The 17,581-nt window shown below is 68.2% G+C and overlaps 1 protein-coding gene across 2 annotated transcripts; it reads left to right on the top strand.

Annotated features, from left to right (window-relative positions):
- Positions 1-6,460: 6,460 nt before the first annotated feature.
- On the top strand, positions 6,461-13,400 carry NUDT14 (nudix hydrolase 14). 2 transcript variants are annotated; one of them, XR_006783846.1, is made up of 6 exons: positions 6,461-6,635; positions 9,394-9,437; positions 9,984-10,048; positions 10,236-10,473; positions 11,913-12,979; positions 13,086-13,213. XR_006783846.1 is itself a non-coding variant. In XM_045823777.1 (5 exons), exons 1-5 carry the CDS (start codon positions 6,555-6,557, stop codon positions 13,324-13,326), a joined length of 669 nt encoding a protein of 222 aa, XP_045679733.1. In that variant the 5' UTR covers positions 6,464-6,554; the 3' UTR covers positions 13,327-13,400. The 2 variants fall into 2 exon arrangements, 1 of the variants encoding a protein (XP_045679733.1); XM_045823777.1 differs by lacking the exon at positions 11,913-12,979 and having other exon boundaries at positions 6,464-6,635; positions 13,086-13,400.
- The last annotated feature ends 4,181 nt before the right edge of the window (positions 13,401-17,581 follow it).

Here is a 17,581-nt window from a genome sequence, read left to right as displayed (position 1 = left end):
ACTGCTCAGCCTCCCATACCACCCGCCCCCGGCCCGTGGAGGGGGTCCAGGCAGTGCGTCGACCTCCCCTCGGACCTGCTCCCTTCTGCCTGGTACCCATGGCCTCCCTCGGCGCCGCCCCTGGGTGCTGAAACCACGGCACACCTTCCCTGACCTCTTGGGGGCAGAGACCCGCCGCCCTGGAGAAGCTCTCCTTGGGCCAGTCCTCTGTCCCCTCCTGTCCGCCCCCCACCCCGGGCCCAAGCTCAACCCTGCAGCCCCTCTGCCAGCCCTGCGGCTGTTGCTGCCTGTCCAGCTCAGGTCCTCTGCAGGTGTTCAAGCTGCTGGGGCTGAGCTGCGGAGGGGGCGGGGGGCAGGCGCCCAGGGGGCGGCGGGCGGACCTGGGCCTGCCGGGGCTGGGGCCCCAGCCGGGCAGACTTGGCTGGAGGCTCCTCTTTGTGGGAGGTCTCCGTGTGAGCCGCTCCCCAGGCACAAACGCAGGAAGCCGCCATTCTATGAGGCTCTATTTTCTCCCACCGAGGGGAAAGTCTGTCACACGAAGGTCATTGTTCCCCGGCTCCCGCTTTCCGGGCGGGCTGGGTCTGCGATGGGGCTCGCGCGCCCCTGGGGCTCCCGGCTGAGCTGCTTCCCTTCGAGACCCAGGGGCGCCTGGAGGTTGGGAATGCGGGGCCCCGGTCGAGCCGCAGCAGCAGGGCTGGGGCAGCCACGCCCACAAGGCCGGGTGCGTCTCTGGAGCCCGGAGCCCGGGTTGGCTCTGTGCTGGGCCCCAGGGGTCACAGCTGAGGCCCCGAGTGCCGCGCACAGCTCTAACGATGGACCTGAGCGTCAGAACCCACTCCTCCCTCCCCTCCCCTCCCCAGGAGGGCGACCCCAGCCCACTCTGCGCCCCTCCCAGACCTGGTCAGGGCACTCCTGCCAGTGGGCCTGGTCCTTCCCTGCTGCCCAGGCTCCGCTGGCCTGGGGGGGCCCTGCCCTGCCTGGGGGTCAGGGGTGGGCTGGGCAGGAAGTCCAGCCCATGCTGGGCCCTGTCAGTAGCGGAGTGGCGGCACCCCAAACTGGTACCATTTTGTTGAAACGCACACTTAAAACAACAGGACATGCACAGATGAAAACAGAGGATGGAGAACTTTTAAAGGAGAGCTAGGTAGTCACTTTAATGGATAAGAAAGTAGATTTTAAAATAATAGCATCTGCTCTGGCTGGTGCGGCTCTGTGGACTGAGTGCCAGCCTGTGAACCAAAGGGTCGCAGGTTCGATTCCCCGTCAGGGCACAGGCCAGGGTAGCGGGCCAGGTCCCCAGTAGGGGAAGTGTGAGAGGCAACCACACATTGATGTTTCTCTCCCTCTCTCTCCCCCTCTGTCTAAAAATAAAATAAATAAAATCTTTTAAAAAATATAAAAAATAATAGCATCACAAAGGACAAAGAGCGACACTGATACCTTTCACATGAATGGCAGATAAAAAAATATAACATATATGCAACTAAAAACGTAGCCTCAGGAGACACCAAGCAGCAACGGATAGTTGGCCCAACCACTGCAGGGCAATGCCCCCACCCCTCCCTGCACCAGCTCGAACCTTCCGGGGCAGGCATGGGCTATTTGGAAGGTGCAGTGCACAGAGAGATGCACCTTCTTTTCTAGTCCAAATGGGACATCCTACAAACCAACATGTATCAGGTCCCCAAAGAGGCCTCATACTGGCTTGAGGTAGGAAGCGGCCGCAGTGGAGGTAAGCAGACGTGGAAGCAATGCCTACAAAGCGCTGCAGGAGGGTGATTTCCCATGGACAATTCCGTGCCCAGCCCTGCCGGCACTCACACGGGAGGGCGGAGCAAAGAGCTCTCAGACAGGCAGGTGTTACAATGTATCCTCCGCGGAACCTCCTGCGGGAGGGGCTCCACTGAAATACCAGCACAAAAGACCCCCGGTGTGGGGACCCCCAGCGGCTAACACAAGAGCCAGGGCAAGGGAGGTGTGCGAGGATGGCCGTGCGTGCGTGTGTCGGCCACCCAGGGTGGACAGTGCGACACCCGAGATGGCACCTCTGGGGCGGCTGAGGATGTGGCTTCCGCCAGGAGCGTCTGCTCTGGCCCGCCCCGACCCGTGCCAGAGGACCAAGCAAGGGCCCTGGAGGTTAGAAGCAGGAACGCAGAGCCCTGCCAGATGTCCAGGGGGCGGGGGTGCTCGGATGTCATCCCTGCAGCGTCTGTGTCCCTGCCGCTGACGGCCCCAGAGTGGCTCCTGGAGACTCTTAGGGAGGCGGAGGGCGGACTGGACCCGGGCTCCCTCAGCCCCTTTCCTCCCGGGACCCTCAGTGGGGCAGAGCCCGGGGGTGCACGTGGGATGACCCAGGGGTTGTTCTCAGCGTCCAGAGGAAGTGACTTCAGTGGGGGCAGCCTGCCCCCCCCCCCAAGCTTCCAGGGCACCAGAGAGGGGCTCCCGGGCGTCCATCTGCCTCGCTGCTTCTCCTCAGGCCGCAGCTCACAGGAGCACGCCCGGGGACTTCCACTCGGGGGACGCCCCTGCGTCTGATCAGCGGGGTCGGCGGGGCCCCTTCGCCGGGGCCACAGGGCCTGACGGGAGGCGGGTGGCGTCACCGCAGCAGCCCGCAGCGGAGGGCACAGGGCAGCCTGCCCGCCTGGGGCTCCCGGGGAGATGGTCGTGGGCCCGGCGGCGTCCGGAGAGGGGAGGGGCGTCTTTCTGCACACAGGGGAACCCTGGCCCAGAAGCCCCCACTTGTGGGAACCAAGGACCGTTCACGCCCGGGGTCTGGCTTCAGCCTCTCGGCACACGCATGTGCACACTCACGTGCATGCCACCCGTGTCCCCCTCTCCCGTGTCCACGCCCCGGACCGCAGGCACGCCGGGGCTGCGCGGGCGGGCACTCTGCAGCGAGCTCAGAGCAATTCTCCCTGCACTTCTTCCGTGCGGGCTGCTTGCTTCCAACCACGGCCCTGTCAGCGCCTTCCCTCTGTGGCGGCTCGTGCCGCACCGGCTGGGCTGGGCTGGGCTGGGGCACCCTGGTCTTTGGGGGGACACTGCTCTGGGGGGGCCTGAGGGCATGTGGACGAGGTCAGCACCAGCAGGAGCCGAGCAGAGCCCCGGCCGCCCCTCCTTCGGGGGGGGCCCAGGCAGAATGGAGGTGGAGGGAGGGGGGTCCGCTCAGGCCCGATGGTCCAGCAGGATGCAGCCCCCCCCTTGGTGCTGTGTGGCCCCAGCTCACCGAGCAGACAAGGGGCCCCCAGCCTCTGCGACCGTGCGAGTCGGGGCAGGAACCAGCATGGGGCACCGAGACAGAAGAGGAAGCCTGAGGGCTGACCCCGGGCCCCTGCAGGTCTGGGGTCCTGGGGAGACCTGAGCCTGGAGCAGGAGGCGGGGGCAGCGGACACTCTATGTCTGTGCAGCTCGGGCCGGATGCAGCGAAGGGCCCGACGCTGGAGCGTGCCGCCCCGCCAAGGGGCTGGTGGGAGGGTGTCCTCCATCCCAGGTCCATCCTGTCAGAGACTCCCGGGCTGGCATCCTCACCTGTCACCCCATCTGGGGGAGGGCTGGCCCTGCAGGAAGGCAGTGCCCTCTCGTCCACCTGCCCGGGCCACTGAGGGCTGTCCGAGGGCAGCCTCCAACTTGCGGCCACCAAGAACCCCTGTTCGCCTGGCTACCTGGGCTCCCAGCCCCCACCCAAGTGGACCTGTGAGGCCACTCTCCCTCCCATCTCCTCCTCACCGCTGACACAGGACAGGGAGGCGGCAGCCGGCGGGAGCATCCTGGGTGTCCTGCCGGCTCCTGCCCCTCCAGTGGGGTGTCCTTCCAGTGCCCCTAGGGCCCTAACCCCCAAGGCTCCTACGGGCCCAGCCAGCGTCTACACCCTGACCCCCAGAACCTTCGGCAGAGAGGTGACTAAGGAAAGGACCCTGAGCTGAGGGTGGTGTCGGGGCTGTGCCAGACTTCTCAGCGACCCAGCAGGGTCTCCAAAGTCCCGCAGCCCCAGATCCGGCGGCTGTTTCTCAGGGGCCCTGCGGTCCCCTCTGGACCCTGGCCCTGGTTCTGAGCTGCCAGGACACATGAGACGCTGCAGGGAAACGGCCGGACTCAGGCCCCAGTCCAGGACCCGCCCCCGCTGCCATCCCGTCCCCAGGCTGCAGGGCGGCTGCAGGGCCTGGACTGGCCCCAGGGCATGTGGGGCACAGCTGGATGGCCACAGGGAACCCCGGATGCTCCTGAACCGTCTCAGTGGCACATTTTTTTCTTTTAGAATTGAACTGAGATTCACATAACAATCATTCTACTGTGCACAGTGGCATCTAGTGCACGCGTAATGCTGTGTTCCGGAACATTCTCGCACCCCGAAAGGAAACCCTGTCCTCCTCAGCAGCCCCTCCCTCACCCCCACCCAGATGCCAGCAACCGTTAATCCGCTTCCCGCCTGCATGACTTCACGTGTCCGGGACACTTCCCACAATGGACCCTGGCACTCGTGCCCCTGGGGTCTGCGGCTGCCCCACAGCCCGTGTCCAGGCCCTCCCTCGCTGGGGCAGGCGTCAGTGCCGTCACTTTGCCTGGTGACAGACACTCCGCCGGGTAGCCAGACCAGCTGGCTTACTGTCACGTGTTGAGGGCCACATGGGTTCCAGCGCTGCAGACGGGGCTGTTGGCACAAGTGTCTGTCTGGAGCCGCCTCCCACCCCTGGAGAGACACTGGGAGCCAAGCCATCAGGAGCCCGCCGGCCCGGTCCCTGTAGGAACGGCACGCCGCAGGCACATGCCCGCACTGCCAGCCCCTCCGCTTGCGTCACCACAGAATGTCCCTTCCCCGAACTCGAACTCGAGGAAAGCTGTGCTCTGTGCAGACAGACGCCTCCTGTTCTCGCCGCCGCTGCGCACGCTCGGTGGTCAGTTCCCACCTGCACACAACCGCAGGCGGGAGCACCCAGGGGCCCTGTGTGCACAGAGGAAGAGGCCCAGCTGGCCTGGCTGTTGGGCCGGGGGGACAGCTTCTGGGACCGACTGTCTGGTGGGTGGCCTCTCCGGCCACCAGGGCACCTGGCCAAGGCTGGGAAGCACAACCCCCCCCAGAGTGGGCAGCCTGCCGGCCAGGCTCTGGAGATACTCCCCACAAACCAGGCCTGCCAGTGCCCCCAAGCTTGTGAAGTCCTCTCCCTTGGGATCTGGGGTGGCCCGGGACCTTCTCCGTGACACCCACTGTGCAGTGGGAGCGACGGTGCTGGACTTCCAGGGCTGGGTCAGGAGAAGCCTGGCCGTGTGGCCGTGTGCTGGGGGACCTGGCCGCCGCGGAATAGCTGCTGAGGCCGCCAGGGGTGGGGGGGCCCCAGTCAGCCCCCCTGGAGAGGCCACCTGGCAACACAGCCGGCCGGTTCCACTGCCCCAGCCCCAGCACTGAGGCACGAGGCCCGGGCGAAGAAGCCGTGCGGGAAGGGCCTCCCCCACAGCCCGCAGATCGCAGCAGCCCCGCCCCTCCCCGCCCCGTCAGGGCCAACACTCTCAGGTGGGAGAAGGGCCTAAGTGGTGCTCCAGGCCACGGAATTCTGGGACGCTTTCCCACAGGGCAACAGGCAACACGGGGGCAAACTCCAAGGCCACATGGCCAGCCCCACGTGGGCTGTCCCTCCTGGGGCCACAGTTCAGAGGGCAGGCGACGGCTTGTTCCCTGCCCCACCGCCTGTACTTGCCCCTGGGGGGGCAGTGGCCACGTTTGGAGCAAATCCGTGGCATGCACACGCAGGAAGGATGGGGCCCTTCCACAGCCAGGGCCTGGTCCACGCAGAGGGGCCCCGCGGGGGAGAGAACCACGCTGACTCCTGAGGGGGGAGGCACAGCCCCAGAAGCAGCGAGACCGCAGCTCCTCCGCTGCGGGGCAGGCGGACCGTCCGCCCAGGCCAGCGCCCCCACCCTAGGGACCCCAGAGGGAAGGACCTGGCCCTCCCTGCCTGACTCGCGCTCCTCTGGCCTTGCCCTCCCCCCAGAGCCTCTCGCTGCGCAGCCGCGAGGCCCCCAAGGGGTGTCCACATTCTGTGCTTCACGCAGTCCGCGCAGCGACCCCTGTGTGCGAAGTCCCGGTGACTTCCCTTCCCACGGGGTCGCGGGCTCGGCGGGGCAGCCGTGACCACCCCCTTCTCTCTTCAGGGCCCCGTCTCCTTCCCTGGGTGAGCCTCCGCCCCTGGGAGACCGCGCCTTGGAGCTGCGGTCCACCCAGCGGGTAGCCACCACTCGGTTCCTTCCCGGCAGGACCGCACCGCGGAGCCCTCTCTCTCAACCAGTAGGACCCCAGTCCTCGACCACCGGCGATCGGTCCCCGGACCCGTCCCCTCCCGCTTCTCCAGGCCCCACACTCCACGAGCCTCCGCGCCAGAAGTCACACATTGCCTCCTTCCACCGCGCGCGCGCGCGCGCAACCGCCGGAGGCTCTACCTGCGCGCGCCCGGCCCCGCCCCGCGAGCATCGCGCATGCCCAGAACTGCGTCACGTGCCCGTCCGCTCCAGCCGGCGCGAGCTCTGCTGCGTCCGCCGCGGCCAGAACTACGCCGCGCGCCGCAATGGAGCGCATCGAGGGGGCGGCCGTGGGCCGCTGCACCGCCTCGCCCTACCTGCAACCTTTCACGCTGCACTACCGCCAGGTGAGCCCGCCCCTCCGCGGCTTCCGCCCTCAGCCCCTGCGGCCCGGAGCCCCACCCACAGCGTGGAGCCCCGCCCACAGCGCGAGCCCCGCCCCCGGGCTCCTTGGGCGGGTCGGGGTTTGGGGACCTCGTGAGTTCCGGGTTAAGGGCCAGGTCCCGCAGGGACGCCTCGGGACCCCTCGTCCCTCCAAGGAGGCTTTGCTGGGCACCGGCCCTTTTTGCGGTGGGGCGTACTGGTGTCCTACGGGATCAAGGAAAGCTTCCTGGAGGCCCGGCAGGGAGGAGGCGGGAGCGGAGAGCAACGGAGACCCCCTCTGCGGGGGGGCCTCCATCTGCCGGTCCGCGGGCGCAGGGCCGGGCTGCCTCCCTCCGCACCGGGCACCTAGGAGGTTCACAAGAGATGTTTGTGGGTTGAATGAGTGGCTCTTGCCTCCCTCCCCCATTGCCCAGCCGTTGACCTCCTGCACATCTTTCCACGCCTGCTCTGTCCGGTTCGGGTCCCCACCCTTCACTGGCCGGCTCCCCCTGCCCCAGCGCCCTGCCTCCTGCCCCTCAGGCAGCACAAGCAGTCCGCGTTTGGTGCCTCTGGACCTGCAGCGTCCTGCTCTCCCATCCTCCCCTTGCCCCTTCCTCTGATCGGCCCTGTGAAGCCCCCTGGGATCCAGTCTGAGAGAGGCCTCTGCGCCCCCACTTCCCCGTTGCTGGGGCCCTGTGGGCTCTGGAAAAGACCTGTGTTGGCAGCACTGGCCTGGAAGGAGCAGGTCACTGCCACCCCGATGACGGTTTACCTGGGGCAGGGTGCCTGGCTGGCTTCACAGCCCCCAAGGGGCTGGGCCTCCAGGTGGCAGCAGGTGGGTCTGGGGTGGCCCGGGTCCACACATGCTGGGCCGTGGATGCACCCTCTCTCCCATCCCCTGTGAAGGGTGCCTGCGGGGATGTCCCCACTGATGGGTGCTGGTGACCAGAGCCGAGCCCTCAGGCAGCGGGCTGGGGTGGGCACCAAATGGGGGGCCCAGGACTGGGCTGGGCAGTGCATACCACCCAAGGCATATATAGCCTTTGGTCATTAACTGCCCTGGCCAGGGAAGATCTGGTGGACAGGCAGATGGACCAGAGTCAGGGCACCCTTGTAGCTTTGAGGGGCAGGGGACTGTGTCCACTCCAGTCCTGTCCCTCCCTTCCAGGCATTCCAGAAGATGAGCCAGGCCTGGGACCCACCAACAAGACAGGGCCCTATGGGAGGGGCTCACTGGGCCTTAGCAGGTCTCTGAGACCGTCCCTTGCACCCCGCCTTGGCTGGACCTGAGGGTCTGACATTGGGGTGGCACCCCACCCCCGCTGCTGACATTGTGATCTTAAGCTGAGGGGTTCCTGAGACCTGCACAGGTGACACGCACCCTGAGGGAGGCAGTGGGCACCTGGAGGCTGTCCTGGGTGGGTGGGTGGCCTCTGGGCAGCCGAATTGCAATCAGGCCCCGCTTGCTTTGGGGGGCAGTGCCTGAGGATGGCATCCGGCACTGAGCCTGCCCGCTGCAGGACGTTAGCTTTCCCTGCCCCGTGGGAACCATGGCTGCCAGCACCCTTCCAGGACCCCTCTGCCTCGGGGCCACGCTCAGCCCAGGCTTCCCAGCCCCGCTGAGGCCAGGATGTGGGCCTCTGCCTGTGAGGTCCTCCTGCCTGGAGTGCCCCAGCATTCCTTCTGCGGGGCCTGGTGCAGTGTCACCTCCCCCAGGAGTTCCCACGAAGGCTGTCCTTCAGTGTCCTTTCTCTTCTGTAGCCCTGGCCACCTCTCTTTGTCTCTGGTGCCCAGGTCCCTGGCGTTTCCTGGCCTAGACAGACCCCCAGGGTGGGCCCACAGTTCACCAGGGCCTCTGGCTGACCAGTGACTGAGGGGCTGGTGATGGGCAGCCACAGGGAGGGCCCTAAGGCCCTAGGGTCCAGTCCTGCCCACAGAGACCTTTAGGGAAGGAGGTGGGGCTGGGTGGAACGGCCCGTGTCACCCAGGGGTGTCCAGCTGGCAGGATCCCGGGCACTTCCTGCCTGCTGCACCCCGTTAGTGTCCTCTCTGTCTGCCCCCAGCGGGCTCGGCCAGGCCCTGCCCCACACTACCTCCTGCACACGCTGAGAGCTGCCCAGAGCCCGTCAGGGCAGGGCGCCCAGGGCCCGGGAGCAGGGTGGCGGGAGAAGGGACGAAGCAGCAGGACCTCGGGATGCTTGAGAGAATGCGGAGAGGGGGCTGTCCCACCGTCCAGCCACCATCGTGCAATCCCCACGTCCTGCTCACCCTGCCCCTACTGCTCTTGGGGCTGGCGCCCGCTCAGGCTGCCAGCTGCCCCTCCTGCCCTCCCACCTCCCTTCGTCCCGTGGCCTGGGAGTCTTCAGCAGTGGGAACCCTGTCTCTGCTCTGCCTGCTTGGGACTTCCCTCCCTGCCCCTGCCCACACTTGGTGACAGCGTACGTCACTTTGGGCTCCCCCTGCGTTGGGTGTGCTCACACTGGGCCTGGGATGCCTTTCCTTCCTCTGCCCTGTTTCTCTGTCTCACCCCACAGATCATCAGGCTGCCCTTGGCCTCCCTGCGCAGCCCGGCTGCCCCCTGCCCTGCTGGCAGGACCTCGAGGCTCCCGTGAGCCCAGGCTGTGAGTGGGCCTCCCTGAGCAGAGCTGGCACGTGGGCCTGTGGGCCCCTCCAGCTGCCCAGAGCACCTCCACCCGAGCTGGCAGCCCTTTGCCCACCCTGACCGCTGCCTGCCTCTTTCAGAATGGTGCCCAGAAGTCGTGGGACTTCGTGAAAACACACGACAGGTGAGCATCCAGTCTGGGCCACTCCGATGCCCACGGGGACCCTGGGAACGGGGGCCGTGGGGCCCTACCCCGCCTCTGCCTCTGTGTATCCCCCACGAACATCCCCATTCTCTCTTTCCCTTCACTGAGGGTCCCCCCAAGGCTGGGGGCTGAGCTGGGTCCTAGGGTGGACCTGAGAAAGGCCACCTGGGTGCCCTGGCCCCGAGCACTGGGGCATGGGCTACACAGTGACATGGCTCCAGGAGTGTGGCCAGCAGGCAGCTGGCCAACAGGGACCACATGTCACGTCCGTCACCCGGCCCCCAGCCTCCCAACATGTCTTCCCTGTCCTGCTGCCCGATCCTGCCAGCTGGGACTGAGCCTGACCATGACCCTGGCAGGCTCTGGCCCTGCCTGGGCCTCACTCTCCCCACCTGAGCAAGGAGCCCAGCTTTTCCGGGGTGCTTGGGCAGAGGAGGTGGGCTGGGCCAGGCGGGAATGGGGACCAGGGACTGGGGAGCTGAGGTGGGCGTGGCTCCTGCGCTGAGCCCCGCCCACCCTGCCCAGTGTGACCATCCTGCTCTTCAACTCTTCGCGGAGGAGTCTGGTGCTGGTGAAGCAGTTCCGGCCAGGTAAGGCCGCCGGGGTGGGCGAGGGCGGAGGGGCGCCGGGCAGGTTGTGTCCAGGCCCCTGTGGTCCTGTGGTCAGAATGCAGGTGTCGGGGGAGCCCCAGGGGAGACTGAGGCCCGGGGCGGGGTCTGGCACACCGGGAGGTGGCTGCCACGTGGCTGTGACCATGGTCTGCCTTCCCCTAACCAGCTGTGTATGCGGGCGAGGTGGAACGCCGCTTCCCAGGGTCCCTGGTGGCCGTGGACCAGGACGGGCCCCGGGCGCTGCCGGCGGCGCTGCCCGGCTCGGCCGGGGTGACGTTCGAGCTGTGTGCCGGCCTCGTGGACCAGCCCGGGCTGTCGCTGGAGGAGACGGCCTGCAAGGAGGCCTGGGAGGAGTGCGGCTACCGGCTGGCGCCGGCCGATTTGCGCCGCGTGGCCACCTACAAGTGAGTGGGGCTGGGCCTGCGAGGCTGGCGGGGGCGGGGCACCTGCCCGCAGCGCCGCCTGGGGGTGGGAACGGCTGCCCGCAGGCGCGCACTCCTGTCCCCAGGGGTGTGCAGGCAGGGCCGTGCCCCCTTTTTTATGAGGGGCTTGGGGACAGTTGGATGGAGCGCACCCAGAGGAGATCCAGGCTGGAGTCGGGGCTCTGGGAGCTGGTTCAGGGGCCTGCCCCGCCCCGAGGCCCCTGCCCGGTGGCAGCTGCCACCGACAGATGCCTCCACTTCCTGCGGGATTAAGCCCTGAGCGAGGGGGGTGGGGGTGAGTCACGGATCTGCCCCGACAGTGGCTCCGGAAGGAGGGAAGGGCTTCACCCCGCCCGGAGGGGCCCCTGCACTCCTGGGAAGCAGGGAGGTGTGGCCTGGACCCTGGACTTCAGGGCCTGGCCCACCAAAGCCCAGGTGCCCCCCACCGCACACCCCCCAGGAGGCCCATCTCTGGGTCCCTCTTTCCAGGACAGGATGTTGGAACGATGCCCACCCCCCACCCTGGGGACACTGTGATGGGTCCTGACCCCGGGGCAGGAGGAGGCCCCTCAGGGTCCTGCGTGGGGCCTTCCCCAGGGGGCGGGGCCTCCCCCCCAGGGGGAGGGCCTGGGGGCTCTGCCTCCTCTCAGCCCAGCGCAGGGCCATGCAGTGTTGGGCCGGGGCCTCCCTGCTTCAGCAGCCCCCAAGGCCTCGTTGGGGTGTCCCCCAGCCTGCACTTATGGGGGTCAGAGCTGATCTCCAGTCCCAGGAAGGGGGTGAGGCATAGGGTCCTCCATGTTAAACGTGCCAGAGGGTTGGATGTCTTGGTGTGAGTGGCCTCAGCATTCTGCAGGTATCGTCCGGGTGGCCAGGGAGTGGCTCCTTGTCCCCGAGGCCTGCTGGGCATGGGGAGACTCCAGGGGGCCTGCCATGGGGTGAAGGTTGGGCTGGGGGTGGGCAAGGAGAAGGCAGGTGGGAGGTTCTCGGAGGGGCTGCCCCCAGGAGGTGAGCCTGGTGGGGTCCTGGCAGGGGCTCTGGGCGGGTGGGCCAGCGGCTGGGTGGCCGCGGCTCCCCAAGCGGGGCCTCAGGGCTACAGCCCAGTGTGAGGGTGCTGGGGAGCCAAGGGAGGCTGCGGACAGTGAGCAGCTGCTGAGACGTGTGTGTCGGAGGGGACATACACCCGTGGGGAGGCAGCCGTCCCCGTGGGGCTCACGAGGGCTGGACACACAGCAGCAGGGCTCACGCTGCCCGGCCCGGGGCCCGGGGCTTCCTCCCCATCGCCCCGGGGCGAGCCAGGCCCCCGCTGCCAGGCGTCTGGAGCGCCCGGCTGAGCTCAGCCAGCGACTGAAGCAGCCGGGTGAGGAGGCAGAGGCGGAGCCCGGCCGCTGGGCGTGTCCCAGGCCGTGCCGCTCTCTTCACAGGCCGGAGGAAACCGCGACTGGAAACTCCTGAGACGGCTCCCATCAAAGGGCAGGCTGTGCCGCCGGCGGAAACGGGCCACGGGGAGGGTCTGAGGGAGATGAGGGTGCGGAGGGCAGAGGAAGCAGCTGGGCGAGGTCAGTGTGTGGGGGCCCTCCGGGACGTGGGCGTGGCGGCCCCCCCTCCGTCGGGCTCCTGCCCTGTGCTTCGGGCGCAGCTCCAAGGGCAGCCGCCCCGGGCCGGGCTGACCCGGAGCCTCCCCGCTGGCTTCCCCGGACAGCTCCCGGAGGCCCGGTCCCCCTCCCTGCACACCACTTGTGGGCCTCCCTCTCCTGCGCGGGGAGCCAGGCCAGCCTGGTGACCACCCTGCCCTCACAGCCAGCAGTCAGCACGTTGCCCACTCTTGCCCTCCACCTGCCAGTCTGGGCCACTGCCCTCTGCCTGGGTGCTTGTCCCCTCCTGTGGCCACCACCCACTACGAAGGGAACTCACGCTCCTCTGCAGCCAGGGACCCATGGGCTTGGTCTGGGGGACCTTGTTGCCGCCCCGCCCCACCCCACCACTACCGTGAGCCCCAGCTCCGTGCCTGGGCTGCCTGGGCACCTGCCGCCCCCAGCCTGGTGCCCTGCAGGTGACAGTGTGGGGGTCTCCCAGGCCTAGGCCCTGCTTGCGGCCAGCTTGGATCCCTGGGTGCGGGTGGGAGTCCAGCAGCTCGGCAGCCGGGGGTCGGGGCAGGGGGATGCGCCCAAGTGGGGAAGGGGGCCCTGTGCGAGCATGGACAGGAGGGGCTGCGCTCCAGACAGCCCCGGAGGCTGACCAGCTTTAGCCGCCGCAGCCTCCAGGGGGCCTGGGCTGGTGGTCTGGGTCCGCCCCTCAGGGTCTCGGCTGCTGGGTCCACTGTCTGCCCTGGGGCTCAGGTGCCCTTCCCCGCTCCTGGGGCTGCGGCTGCGGCTGCGGCTCTGTCCTGGCTGGCTGTCAGCCGGGACCACGGTCAGCTCCTCGAGGCCGTGCAGTGCCTGCCGTGTGGCCCCTCACAGCGTGCAGCTCGCTGCATCTTCAAAGCTGACAGGTGCACGGGTGGGGCCCCTGAAATCCCACCCAGAGGGGGGGGCACGGAGTGGAGAGGGCCAGCGGGCCCTGCACAGTGCCTCAGTGGACGCTGTCTCGACCCACAGGTCCGGCGTGGGACTGACCGGCTCCAGCCAGACCATGTTCTATGCAGAGGTGACCGATGCCCAGCGGGGCGGCCCTGGCGGGGGCCTGGCCGAGGAGGGTGAGCTCATCGAGGTTGTGCACCTGCCCCTGGCGGGCGCCCAGGCCTTCTCAGACAACCCGGACGTCCCCAAGACCCTCGGCGTCATCTTCGGTATCTCTTGGTTCTTCAGCTGTGTGGCCCCCGGCCTGGACCCCCAGTGACACTCCAGAGGGCTGGACGAGGCCGCTCCCGGCCACCCACCCCTGCAGACTCAATAAAGGCTTGTACGGCTCCAGCCTGTGTCCACTGGCTCCGAGGGGCAGGCAGGGCGGGCAGGGGTGGTGTGCTCTCCAGGGGGGTCCCTCAGCTCCGTGCAGCACATGCCTCAGCTGCAGCTGTGCTTCAGGGCAGGGCCGCAGGGGCGGGCCACGCACTCAGGGAGGGCAGCTCAGCCACTCAGGGCGAGGAGTGAACTAGGGCCTGGGGGGTGGCAGCTGAGCCAGCCTGCATCAGGAGGAGGGGGATAGGACCGTGGACTGTGTCGGCAGGCTTCCTGCTCCGGGGAGAGTGAGGTGCCCCACCCTGGTGGGCAGGCGTCACCGGAGCCCCTGTGTCCCACAGGCCACCGGAGCCTGTGGTGCGGTGTCCTTCCACCTGCCTGCCTGTGTGTGGCCCTGAAGCCCCGCCCTGCACTGGCCTGATGGGGGTTTGGGGCTGCCGGCTGCTCTCCAGACACCCCGAACCCTTGGGGTCACAGGAGGGCTGGCACCCACTCAGCCAGGGGGGCTCAGCCCATCCTGGGTAGGCTGGAGCCCACTGTGGCGAGTATGTGCTGGTCACCATGGTCGTGGGCGTAAGCTGGCTGTGGGGGCCTGGCCTGACCCTTTCTGAGGGTGGTGACCTGGCCTGGTTCCTCCGTCGGGCCCCCACAACCCTCCGGTCGGCCCCTCATGTGCTGCCCTGGGAGGCAGCTTGAGGCAGCCTGGGTCGTGGACCTGGGCCCTGGGCTGTGACTGTGGGAGGCACAGGGCCAGGCCACGCTGCCTCTGGCACCTGCTGGGTGGGGGCACCCCAAGAGGGCCAAGGACCTCCTGCTGGGTGCCCTCCCCCACCCTTCTCCAGACTGGCCCCAGGCAGGCAGGCAGGTGCTTTTGTGAGCACTCTCGGAGGGGCACCCAGGTCCCTCACTTTCCGGGCCTGGGCAGCACCGGTGGCTGAGCCCAGCCCGAGGGGCACAACCCCTGGGCCTGGTGTTTGGGGCTGTCCTGAGGAGGCCGTGCCCAGTTGACCCACCCGAGCAGCATCACCTGTATGCAAATGCCCTCCGTGTCCCAGGTGGGGCCTCCCGGGAGCCCAGCCAGGTGAGCGCCATGCTTCTGGGGAGGGGCCTTTGGGCCCTTGTGTGCAAGGGACTGTCCTGGCAGGGCGTGGGGGAGCCCAGAGCCGTTCCTCTGGGAACGGCCCGCCCGGAGCCGGAGCTCCGCCCAGCCCAGGGCTGCCCCACCCGCCGGCTGCCAGGCAGCCTGCACTCCCACTACCCACCCCCGAGCTCACTGGCCCTCTGGGCTGCGGGCCACACTGCCTTGGAGGTGCGTCTGGCAGGGCCTGTGGGATCTCTGTGCCGTGGCCCATGGGCTGGGCTCTGGTCCGGTGTGGCCAGCGTTGGGGACAGGGTGCAGTCTGGCCCCCTGACTCGGTGGCCTCGGGGCAGGTCACAGGCGCCGCTGCTGAGCCTAATGGAACTGGCATCGATTTCCCGGCACTGGGGTGGGGGGGGCTGTAACCGGAAACTCCCCTCCCTGGCCGCTATATTTAGCACCGCAGAATGAGACGGAAGCACAGCTCCCTCCTAAGCCCAGCCACCTCCGACCAAAGCCCCAGCAGCCTGCACCCCAGCCTGGTCCCAAAGCCCCGCCGGGGTGGGCCCCAGCCCACCCTGCTGTGCGCAGCGCCAGCCGAGCGAGCACGCAGCACAGAGCCTGCCCCCGGGCCCCGGGGGCTGGGAGCCCGGCGCCTGAGTTCCCAGGCAAGGGGCCCATGGAACTGGGGTCTGAGGGGAGCTGCGGCTCGGCGCACCCCAGCACGACGCTGGGGACACCCCTGGAAGAGGCAGGGCAGCCTGGCCTGGCCACGGTGGAGGCGGGGGCACTGACCCTGCTGGATCTCCAGGCCCTGGCCCAGGCGGCAGAAATCCCTGCCGGGGGCACCCAGAGGGGGTTCCTGTCTCCAGGCAGCCTCCAGGGCCCACCCCTCCTCTGAAGAGGCCACCTTCCCAACTCGAGCGCCCCCCGAGCGCCCCCAGGTTCTGGGATGTGGCTGCCAGGAGGCCGGAGGGGAAGGGAGGGGACGGCGAGCAGGAGGGCCCTGTGCCCGCGGGGAGCCTGGCCCACAGACAGCGGCCCTGGGCCTGCTGGCCCCGGTTCTGCCCTGACACTCAACCCAGCTGCGGCACCCCCCCCAAGGGGACCCTGGTCCGCTCCCCAATGATTTCCTGGGCCACTGTCTGCTTGGTTTCACAGGGCAGGCAGGGGCTCCGTGCACTCCAGGGCCGGGCAGGCCCCTGAGAGGCTGTGTCTCCTGACGCAGCCTGAATCTCGAGATGCAGGAGATGCAGCGAGCGCCTGGCCTGCTGCCCCACAGCCAGACGGCCCCCCAGAGACACGCAGCAGCTTCTGCAGGCTCCCAGCCTAGGCCACCCTTGCCTCCCGGGGTGGGCGAGCCAAGGGCACACGGGGAGGGGACTGTTTTCTCGCTTACTCTGGAATTCGGGTCCTCAGCCTCTCAGCCGCAGGCCCTACCCGGCCGGCTGCTGGCCTCACTGGCACCTCCCTGCTGCCCCTCCCCCGAAGCCAGGGGTCTTTGTGAGTCTCCAGGTGGAGCCCACCCCCTCCCTTGCTTTCCGGGACTTCCCACTGGCCTCAGCAGGAAGACTGGTGGGGGTGGGCAGTGCCCGGCTCAGCCTGGCTCCCCCCACCTCTGCCCCTCACCTCCCCAGCCACAGCCCTTGTGCGAACCACACAGGCCCTCCCTGGGGTCCAGCTCCCTCAGCCTCAGGGCCTCTGCATGTCTAGCCCAGCTGCTCACCTGGCTGACCCTTGTCTGCCCTCTGTCTCAGGAGGCCCCTCCCTGGGTCACTGGCCTTCCTCACCCTCGCAGTGTGTCGCTCTAAAGGATCCGTCCAAGTTCTCTGTCTGCCCTTGACCGGGAGCCCCTGAGGGTGGGCAGAGCCTGTTTGCCTTGGTCCCTGCTTGGCAGACAGGGGCAGAGGAGCCCAGGGTATCTGTGGATAGTGGGGCAGTGGGAATGGTCAGGGGGACAGGCAGGGATGGAGCTCAGGACCCTTGGCACTGGGGGCCTCCTCTTCCACTCAGGGCCTAGAGTACCTGGGTTTACCTGCTCCAGGCCAGAGCAAAGGGCAGGGCCTCCACCGTGAGCCCCCCGCCCCTGCAGGAAGAAAGGGCTGCTCTGAGCACAGCCCGCAGGCCCTCCTTTGGGGGGTCTCTGTGTGCTCTGCCCCCACCCAGCCTGCAGAGGTAGGGGGGATGAGCTCCCGGAGTGAGCAGAGCCAGGCTCACCCTCCAGGGGCCCCCAGCTGCTCCTGAGGCCTGGGTCCTGGCAGGGCTGCTCAGCGTGCGTGGGGCGGTGAACCTGGGGGTGGCAGTGTTCACTCCCAGGGCACCAGGGCCTTACGGGGACACCTCAGGAATGTCCTCTAGACACAGAGCAGAGCCTGTGCTCCTCCCTGAGCTCCTTCTTCCCACCCCCAGGCCCTGAACCAGTCTCCTTCAAAGCTCCCTTCCTCCGGGAAGCCTTCCATGTCCCTGTTTGTGGGAGGGACTAGCTCCAGGCAGTGGCCTGCACCCCCAGCGCCCAGCCCAAGGCCCCCCCCCCCCACCGACAGATTTGCTGGAGGGTCCAAGGGAGGGGACACCGTCCACTTATTGTGGGGGTGGGGCCAGAAGACTCCTGTAGAACATGCGGTCACTAATGGCCAAGGCCATCCCAGCCCTGGAAGGACCCTGCTTCCTGGAGGGTAGGTGATGTCTGGAGACAAGGAGCTCATGGTATTGACTCCGTGGACGTGGGGCAACAAAGTGGACGAGGGGGCTGGCGACAGGGACAGCGAGAGGAGACTCTTCGGGTGGATTTCGCCTTGTCCTTTTGGGTGTGCAGCGCCGTCCTTTACTGCCCTCGCCCAATCCCAGACCCTGGCCTGGGCACTCTTCCAGAGTGTTCTGGCGACCCTGCGCCAGCGCGGAGCTGCACACAGCCTGCGCCTGGGAGCAGTTGTTGCCTGGCTCCCGGACCCACCAGCGGAGGCAGCGAGGAAGCCGCTGGCGCCGGTGGGGAGCAGCGCCCCCTGCGGCCGGCGTGGAGGCTGTGGGAACGGCGCAGCGGGGACCCTCCCCCAGGAAGGGGGCGCACAGTAGGTTGGGCCCGGCTTCGGTCCCAGCCCGCGCCCGCCCCGCGTGGGGG

The sequence above is a fragment of the Phyllostomus hastatus genome, unplaced genomic scaffold (genome assembly GCF_019186645.2).
Source record: "Phyllostomus hastatus isolate PE091 unplaced genomic scaffold, TTU_PhHast_1.1 phas_scaffold_501, whole genome shotgun sequence".
NCBI classification, from domain to species: Eukaryota; Metazoa; Chordata; class Mammalia; order Chiroptera; family Phyllostomidae; genus Phyllostomus; species Phyllostomus hastatus.
This window is presented reverse-complemented; position numbering and strand designations above follow the sequence as displayed.

What these genes read in the sequence shown, in the direction of transcription:
- NUDT14 (XM_045823777.1), top strand. Translation starts at nt 6,555, where the DNA reads ATGGAGCGCATCGAGGGGGCGGCCGTGGGCCGCTGCACCGCCTCGCCC. An exon ending in TCACGCTGCACTACCGCCAG is followed by an intron (nt 6,636 to 9,393) that starts GTGAGCCCGCCC and finishes TGCCTCTTTCAG; the next exon opens with AATGGTGCCCAGAAGTCGTG. An exon ending in CGCCGCGTGGCCACCTACAA is followed by an intron (nt 10,474 to 13,085) that starts GTGAGTGGGGCT and finishes CTCGACCCACAG; the next exon opens with GTCCGGCGTGGGACTGACCG.